General features: G+C 36.8%; 1 protein-coding gene across 1 annotated transcript in view; it reads left to right on the top strand.

Moving 5' to 3' along the window:
- Positions 1–8,683, top strand: part of LOC111864980 (importin-4) — a gene marked incomplete at its 5' end in the record, with an annotated part of 21,517 nt that extends 12,834 nt beyond the window's left edge. The window contains 5 exons of the mRNA XM_033751712.1: positions 1,205–1,384; positions 2,213–2,421; positions 4,092–4,224; positions 4,306–4,480; positions 8,103–8,683. Coding sequence (XP_033607603.1) covers positions 1,205–1,384; positions 2,213–2,421; positions 4,092–4,224; positions 4,306–4,480; positions 8,103–8,227 — 822 coding nt within the window. The remainder of the gene's footprint in view (positions 1–1,204; positions 1,385–2,212; positions 2,422–4,091; positions 4,225–4,305; positions 4,481–8,102) is intronic.
- Between the last annotated feature and the right edge of the window lie 1,195 nt (positions 8,684–9,878).

Raw genomic sequence — 9,878 nt, 5'->3', positions numbered from 1 at the left:
AACTCTCAGAAGAAGAAGGCTTGGAGTTTAGGGACTACAGTGAAATTATTGAAGATTTGTCTTCAGAGTTCGACCGACGATTTAACGATTTTGAAAGCTTTCGACCTGATATTTCTTTATTCAGTAATCCTATACATTGTAATATAGAATCTCAGCCAGGTCATCTGCAATTAGAGCTTTGTGAACTCTAATGTGACCTATCCTTAAACACATCTCAGGTTACTGGAATTTACTTTTGGAAACTGCTTTCACCAGAACGTTACCCACTGTTACGAAATTGGGCTCTCAAACTTTGCTCTGTTTTTGCAAGTACTTACATATGTGAAACAGCATTTCAGACTTTCAGATGTCGTGTTATCACATATTATTCGAGTGGCAACCTCGCAATTAGAAGTGGATTTTATATCATTGGTTTCCAGTTTTATGAAACCACAGTGCTCTCATTAAAACAGTGTGTATATGAGGATTTAGGTACTGAGAGTCTTTTATGCTCATACCTGATGAAAGAGGAATTTGTTCTGTTTTATGGTAAGTAATTGAAAATTTCAAGGCATTTTATTTTTCTTTCTTAAATTATAATTGCATTTTTCCCCGGCATATATAGAACTAAACATAAGGCATGATCTGGACAGTGTTTCTTTAAGAAAAAATGCTCTGGGGGTAGAAGTGATAGAAGGCAATAAAATCAATTGGTGAAATTTTCAATATCGGCTTAATATTATTGGTGCAACGTAAAATTTAAATACATAGGTTCAAATGCACTTGTTTTTACACGGGTTGTGACTGATTCAGTTTGGGGGCAGTACTCCCCAACCACTCTTCTGAAAGAAACACTATATCTGGTCCCTGATGGTGTTCAATAAACTAAATTTGGCCCTCGAGATGTATTAGATTGGCCAACGCTGTTCTAGATAGTTAACTTTTATTGTTGGGGGGGGAAAGGAGGTTAGGTCTCGGGCACTAAATGCATGGTGGCCATATCTTAATGGGGGGCTGACTGTATATCATTAGGGAACAGGGGATTTTACACTCCCATATTTAAACTCAGGAGTAACATTATTGGTGTTGAAAATATCCAGTGCTTTGCTAGCTGGATTTCACAGTGTACCAACTCATAAATGTGGCACAGGGTCATTAAGAGTTAACTGCTGTATGACTACAGTAGGAGCATACTTCCGCAATGTTACTCTTTCTTTTGCTGCAGACTGAATGCCAAGACAAAGGAGATGAGGATGGAGCAAACTCGGATGATCCGGAAGCTGAGCAAGATGAGATGGTGATCGAGTATGCAGGAGATATTGTTCCAAATCTGGGTAAAGCCATGACACCCGATGACTTCGCGCAGTACCTTGGGCAGCTCCTTCCTCTATTTGCCAACAGAATGGTAAAACTCTTGCATTTGATACTTTACAGGCTATATCTGAAAGACATGTAAGCTGGTTTTGTTACATACATTTATTTTGATACAGCTCAGGGCATACAGTAGTGTAGTTGGTTGAGGCACTATGGTACAAGGTGGAAGGTCAGGGGTTTGATTCCTGATGAGGTCATTAGATTTATTCAATTGACCTGATCCTTCTGGTCATGCTATGGCCCTGGGCCTCCACTGCCTGTTACAGGGATAGATTTTTTTATATAAATTAAAATTAAAATAAGCTGCAACATCATCATCATCCACAAACTCTTGAGGGGTAGGGTCATTTATTGACCAGTTCTTGCCTCAGTCTCTTCAATGGCCATCCTTGGTTTCTTTTTCCATGTGGACTATATTTCAAGGAAGCCACTCTAATCTGTTCTAAAGCAGATCTACCTGGTTCTGGAAAATCAGTGGCATGAGCAAATAACTGTCACTTTTTTCTTTCATAAAAATAGCTTCTTCCCAGTCAGGAAGGTTTATTGTGGCTGTTATGCAAATGCTGCATACCAATGCAAGTATTAGTAGGTACTGCAATTAAGAGGCAGACTTGAAGTCAATTCTTGTGTGATCATTAATGAAAACTGAACAACTTACCTTAACAAAGTTGAGGGTAGGACATTATGTTGTAAGGAAAAAGTGTCTTTCCTTTTAAAATGATGCAAAGGGGTACATCACATGAGCCAATATGGTATTTTTAGTTTCTGTGATTTTCAGTATTTAAAATCTTTTTCTTCATAACACTATTCCCTATGGACTGAGGGTTACATTACCATTCATGGTCTTTGTTATTTGTAGAAGAAGCAATGCACTGTAGCACAGCGTTCATTTGCTGTTGGGACCTTATCAGAATCGATGGAACCACTTGGTCCAAGAATAGGGCAATTTGTACCACAACTACTGCCATTGTTCCTGCAAGTCTCCAGAGATGAAAGTGATGAAGTGAGGAACAACGCCATCTTTGGTATTGGAGAGATGGTCCTCCATGGCAAAGAAGCTCTTTTTCCGTATCCTTTTCAGCATTATGTGGCAAAGAGTATGTCGTTGAGTGTGTAATAGAATTATCTTGTTTTGTTTAAATGCAGATGATAGTAAAATATTTTGAAGAAGTCAGTGATATTAGAAGTCATTTTAGTCATACTAAGTACATGCAGATAAACAATCTAACAATACCAGCATCTGAATATTTCTTTTTAAAAATGTTTGGGTTCATTTTCCACTTGGTAAAATTATGTAAATCAATTAAAACTCACAGGTATTCAAACCAACATATTAACAGGAAGTTCTCAAAAGAGCTTATGAAGCATATTTTTCTTTTAAAGAGATGGTCGTCCAGTTAATAAAGAAATTCCTGATGTTTTATTACAGAACCCATTTTAATATTATCATCCTACACATGCCTAATTGTACCGAGTGGTCTCTTCCCCAAGCTTCTTTAAACTAAATTTTATATGGATTTATTATGTCTTGTGGTTGCTACATGGTCCCCGCCCTTCCCCCATCTTATTATAAATTTATAGACTGAAGTACAGGGCTACTATAAATGATTCATTCGTTTTTAAAACGCTATATTTTCCAAAGTATTACACGTACAAATATGATTATATATAAAAAGAACCATAAACTCACCAAGTGTGTATTATGTGCACCAGTTGGTAGCACGAGTTCAGTGCCTTTACAAAATGGCGACAAAGCAAGAAAAGAGTTTATGCTGGAATATGCGAAATGTTCGTCTGTTATAGCAGTGCAACGCGCATTCAAAAGAGAGTACGGAAAGGAACCGCCATGTAAACAAAGCATTTTGTGGTGGTATTGGCAATGTTCGTCGCTACCTAGACAATGAAGTTTGGCATTGCTGGATTGGGCATGTTGGTGAGGATGATGTAGCTCTGTTCACTTGGCCCCCCAGATCACCTGATCTAACGCCTTGTGACTTCTTACTTTGGGGGTACATTAATGATCGTGTTAACGTACCCTACTGCCAAGAACACTAGTAGAGCTGAGAGAACGTATCGATGCTGCAGTGATGACCATTGACAGGATGATGCTACAAAATGTGTGGAATGAGCTCGACTACTGCCTGGGCGTGTGTCGTGTGACCCAAGGAGCACACATAGAACATTTGTAGAGTATGAAGAAAACTTTGTGAGTTTATGGTTCTTTTTATATATCAATCATATTTGTATGTATAATGCTTTGGAAAATATAGCGTTTTAAAAATGAATTAATCATTTATAGTAGCCCTGTATTTGGTGAAGAGGACAAACTTTGAATTTCCACATTTTTCATTTTTTTATTTTTCTCTAGCCTCTGTTACTTTCTGATTCTTGGACTCAAATATTGTCTCCGGAGGGTTTTTGAACAAGATTCTGCACACATTTCTCATTTGCTTTATGTGTGCTATATGTCCCTCCCATCTCATCCTTCATGATTTAAGTTCTGTAGGTGAATCACACAAATTACGTAAGTCATTCTTCTGTAATTTTCTTTGCCTGGTATGTAAGTGTAGCATGCTATGATTCTGCCAGCCTTAATATAGATGAAAGTAAATGTGGACATATATTTTTGTGTAATAAATTGTGTTTTGTATTTCTTTACATTTCCCAGAATTCCAGTACATTGTTCACTTGTTTTGTCACTTTTTATAGTTCAAACTTGTTTTACCTTGACTTGGTAGACATTATTCGGAGATCCTCCAAGCACTATCAACAGCTGCTTCTAAAGAAAGACATGCAAGGACACTTGATAACATTTGTGGAGCACTGGCCAAGCTCATCTTGACCAATATCGCTGGTGTTCCAATGGCACAGGTTAGTGTTTGTTGGTTATGGTACCATATTTCTCTGCCACATTAAAATGCATTGATATTAAAATCTTGCCCTTATGCCTAGGTGTTTCCTGTTTTTGTGAATTATCTACCACTGAGAGAAGATTTTGATGAAAACAAAGCAGTATTTGAATGTATGTCGTACCTGTACCAACTGGGCCATCCAATGCTTCTCAGTCACTTGGCACCTGTCATGAAGGCAGGAGTCATAGTGCTGTGTGAACGTCAAGGTGTTAAGGGTCAGTATTTACATAAGAGTTATGTGTTTAAAATATAATGAATGGAATAACACACTAGATTTGTATTGAACATTCATCAATAAATGGTTTCTGTTTTGAAAGTCTTACACACCATAACTCACTGCCATATTTGTGTAAAGTTGTCGTTTAGGAGCAACAATTTTCTGACCATCTTTGATTCATATAAAATGTGGCAGGCTTATTGGGTCTGATAAGTAAGTGATAAATATGAAATATTACCTTCCTGTAACAGTTACATTCAGAGTTCCAGTTTTTTGAAATTTCAACCTTCTTTCAGTTTTTCCTGATTGTAAATTAATGCAATATTCATTTGATCATAATCAAAATATGGAATTCATTCTGATCAAAGTTTGCTTTTTATAAGCAAGCTTTGCCAAAAGCATTTTATATAGATAGATTCAAAATGTGTTCCTCTTGGAGAGACAACCCCAAGAGAAATGTTAGTTTTGCTTTCATGCTTGGATTTTAGTCTAAGTCAGCATCTTTCCCCATTCTTTCTTCAGTAAGAAAAGCATCGGAACTGTGATGCCAGTGAGTACACAACCTCCATGTATTAGTAGTACATCTGTCTTCTGACCATTGTTTTTTGCAGTCCATACATGCCATAAGTTGTTACCCTCCATAACACCTTTCTGCAGTCTTGTATATGACTTTCAGTAATGTCATATTTTCTACCAGCAGTGCGATTTCAGGTTCTTCTGCCTCTTGAATTATTTCCAATCTTTCAGTAACCATGAAAGATCATATACACATTCCTTGTGTACTTATGTCAGCAGGACATGTGCAATACCTCATAGAAAAACATCCACCCACACTGAGGCTGCACATAGGTATACAAAATCGAAGGGGGAGCTTAGAAAGTTAAGATGGCACCTCAGTTGACTAGTGTCATCAGCCTTAGTTGCAATTCCCTATCTTTTGTAGCATATTTCTTTTAGAAAAAGGGATATTTGAGAACATTTGCTAAATAAATATAACAGGACAAAAATTGCAGTAAATTAAGTTATTCTGGGCACAGTTTTTATTTAACATTCTTCCATGTTTATGACATAATTCATTTGTAAAAATTCTCCAGTAGAGTTGTGCAAAGAAATAAATGGGGATAATCTGAACAATATAAGACATGAAGTCAGAAGGCATTTCAGGAATAAAAAGCGGGAATATCTGAAAGGCAAAATGAATGAGCTTGCAGTGAACATCAGGAACAAGAACACTGGAGACCTGTGAAGAAGAATAAATTAATTGAAGAGGAATTACTAGCCTAGAAGTAACTTAGTGAAGGCTGAAAATGGTGATATGCTTGCAGATTCCCACAACATTTTGAAAAGGTGGAAGAACTACTTCACTCAGATATTGTATGTACATAGGGTCAGTGATGTTAGGCAGACAGAAATTCATACAGCTGAGCCCATTAGTACCTGATCATAGTTCTTTTGAGGTTGAAATTGCTTTTGCAATTTGGAAATATATAAGTTGGAAATGTAATGATCAAATTCCAGCAGAAGTGTTTCGAGCATGAGGTGGAAATATTACAGTCTGAGATCCATGAACTTATTAATTCTGTTTGAAATAAGGAAGAATTATCTAATCAGTGGAAGGGATCCATTACTGTACCACTTTATAAGAAGGGCGATAAAACGGACTGTAATAATGATGTTGGGATATCATTGTCATCAACTTCATACAAAATTTTAACCAATATCCTTCTCTCAAGGTTATGTCCATATATAGATGAAATTATTGAAGATCATCAGTGTGGGTTTTGACATAATAGATCAACTACTGGTCAGATTTTTGCATTTGTTGGATACTGGGGGAAAAAAAAAAGGGAGTACAGTGAGACTATACATCAGCTATACAGTACTGTACAATTTTCTCATAGAGTTTAGGATGCCCATGAAACTAGTCAGGCTGATTAAAATGTGTTTAAATGAAATTTATAGTAAAGTCTATATAGGTAAACATTTGTCTAATAATTTTCCTATCCAAAATGGTCTAAAACAAGGAGATTCTTTATTGCCATTGCTTTTCAACTTTGCTTTGGGATATGCTATTAGGAAGGTCCAGGATAACCAGGTGGGACTGACATGAAATTGGACAGGTCAGCTGCTGGTCTATGCTGATGATGTGAATTTACTTGGAGATAACATAGATACCATAAAGAAAAACACAGAAAATCCAATTATGTTAGTAAGGAGGTTGGTCTAGAAGTAGACACAGAGAAAACTAAGTATATTGTGATATGTTGCACAATGGAGGACACCACCTCCCTCCCCCTACTGTGATGAGACACGCAACGCAGCTGTGACACCGGCAGTAGGCAACAGCGAACGGAATAAAAGCCAGCTGAGCAGCAAGCGAGTGTTAGTGTGTGATCAGGAGTGACACAGTTGGAATCTAGCAGCAGTCGCAGAACGAAGAACCGGACGCGTGTGATAATCAGTGATAGTTTGTGATAACTGAGAAGTAATTGGGAGTGTGTAACACAGTGACACTTATATAGCTCCCGTACTGTGAATACGTGTAGACTACTGAAGATAGTGTGAAGAGATTATAGCGAATAGGGTTATAAAGTGTGAAACCCCGCAACAGTGTTATAATCAATTGTAGTTACGACTTGTAGGTTGTTAAATAAACCAATTAACAATCTGAATGGCGTCTTCAGTAACAAAACGCATTACAATATGTTGCTGCCTCATCATCAGAATGTAGGAAAAAATGACATAAAGGCAGCTGACAGATGTTTTGAAAATGTGGCACAGTTCAGATATTTTGGAATGACAGTAACAGATCAGAATTTGATTCAGGAGAAAATTGAAAGGAGATTGAATTCGAATAATGCTTGCTACCATTCAGTCCAGAAGCTTTTATCTTTAAATCTGCTGGCTAACAACATAAAAATTAGAATGTAAAAAACTATAATTTTGCCTGTGGTTGTGTATGAGTGAAAGATGGTCTCTGACATTAAGGGAGGAACATAGGCTGCAGGTGTTCAAGAACAGTGTTCTGAGGAGAATATTTGGACTGAAGAGGGATGAAGTGACAGGAGGTAGGGGGGACTACATAATGAGGAGCTTTATAACTTGTACTCTTCACCAAACATAATTAGAATGGTCAAGTTAAGATGGATGAGGTGGGCAGGGCATGTAACACGAATGGTGGAGAAGAGGAATGCATATAGGAAAAGCCAGAAGGATAGAGACCACAAGGAAGACCAAGAGGTAGGTAGGTGAATAATATTTAAACGGATGTTAGAGAGATAGAATAGGATAGTATGGACTGGATTGAGCTAGCTCAGGATAGGGACCACTGGTGAGCTCTTGTGAACATGGTAATGAACTTTTGGGTTCCATAAAATGTTGGAAAAGTCTTGAGTACCTGTGCGACTCATGGCTTCTCAAGGAGGGCTCAGCTCCGTGAAGTTAGTTACTCTTATATAAATCCAGTACGTATAGAAAATTTCCCTGTCTAGTTTGTCATGCTTTGATTGATTTTGTGAATACATGGAAGTTAATATCCATTGATTGTTGGGCCTTTATATTCGTTTTATGTTACGGTGTTTCCTGCTTTTGTTCTGTAACTTCAAATCTTATGTTTTCAGAAACTTTAGAATTGGTGCTGAATCTAATGAAGACAATGCAGTTAAATTTCCGTGACGAGTTTTCCAGTGTTCTTGCTGCTCTTCCATCAAAGTATGCACCAACAATCCAACAAATGTTTTCCTAGCTGATGTTTACAAAATTGTATGTGCAGCCTGAGATGAGTGGCAGTATTTTATGGTGTTGCTGTTATCTGTGAAGGATATCATTTGTTATGTTAGTAAATTAAATAACTGAACATTGCGCTCTCTTTTGTCTTTATTGATGATAAACTGTGACACACAAATTTGTTTTCACACCATTCATAATATTTGTATGAAAAATGAACGTGTTGCCATAAACATAGCCAAGTAGTAAGTTATATACTAGAATCAATTTAAAAATTTGAATGGTGAAATATTTAATTGAAATTCATACTGTTATGCTGTTGTTGTGTGACATATCTCCACTGTATTTCAAAATCTTGAGAACGATTTTGTAGATTAAGGGCACCAAGAGTGATACTGCTTATATTTGTGTGTTATTTATAAATTGACCTGTTATATGTGTCAGATTATAATAAGACTGAAATATCGTATGGGCTTAGAGGATTGATTGAAAGTGAAATCTTGTGTCTAATGTCCTTTTGAAGAAGTTCCTGATCATTATTTTCCATAATCAGTACCTTCCTCTTTTGATGTGTCACTGCGTGATTGGAATAGAGGAATATTCTGAGTGTCATTGCATTCCTGAATGACATGTTGCAAAATATTTCAAAAGTTGTGTATGTGTGTGTTCAAGTCCATTCTCCCTGCAAAGAATATTGGTGTTAATGCAGTTTATTCAAGATGCAGGCGTTTGTAACCTTTAAATGGTGTTAGGGTGAAGTGGATGAAGTTTATTTAAATGCCCGCTGCCACTGGGCATTTAATTGATCTTTGCTTTTTTGCTTTTCAAATAATTTTAAGCACTATTAAAAATGCTGTATGTAATACAATTTTTATGATAAAGGAATGGAATTAATCTTATTTTTATCAGCAAAAAACATAATGTCACATCGTAACATGAGATTTGAAAATGTTTAGGCAAAAAAGTTCTACTCTTGTTATATTTTTATTTATTATGCGTAGTGTACAAAAGAGTTTCCCACTTCCTTACAAAGTGGTTCTGCATCATAAAATCATTCCTTTAAACACTGTCTCTGGTGTTGTAAAACATCTGGAATCACTGAAAGCTTTGTTTTGTTATTCTGTTTGTACGATTCACATTTTGCCTACAGTCTTCAGATATTCGACTCTGTTTACTTGAGGGATAGAAGAATGAAAGTATGGGAATTCAAGAGAGACTGGAGAGAAAATTCTTAGTATCCTACATCATTCCCAAACTTTCCATTGTATGCAAGAAAATACTGCTCTTTCTATGGCTGCAGCCAAATGCTTGCATTGTAGCTGAGATACAGAGTGCGTTCAGCTTCCTATGACTTCATAGTGAATTCTAATATCATAGTTTCATTTCATCATACAATGGCAATGAAACATCATTCGGAAGATGATGAAATTGAAAGGCAGCTGAAGTGATGTGGGACTGTGCGTTCTTGGGTGCTCTGAGGAGTACAATACAAAGGTGCAATTCGGTTGGATGTTGGATGACCTGGGGGATCACATTTACCCAGAGGTACCAAACCTGTTGCCATACAGAGGATTTTGTTCATGAAAATGAACCTCAGTAAACAAAAATCAGTGTTTGAAATTTCACTTTAATTGACTAATTTTGTCCTGTGTAACATTTTCATGTTGTCA

The sequence above is a fragment of the Cryptotermes secundus genome, unplaced genomic scaffold, assembly GCF_002891405.2.
Source record: "Cryptotermes secundus unplaced genomic scaffold, Csec_1.0 scaffold579, whole genome shotgun sequence".
NCBI lineage: Eukaryota > Metazoa > Arthropoda > Insecta > Blattodea > Kalotermitidae > Cryptotermes > Cryptotermes secundus.
This window is presented reverse-complemented; position numbering and strand designations above follow the sequence as displayed.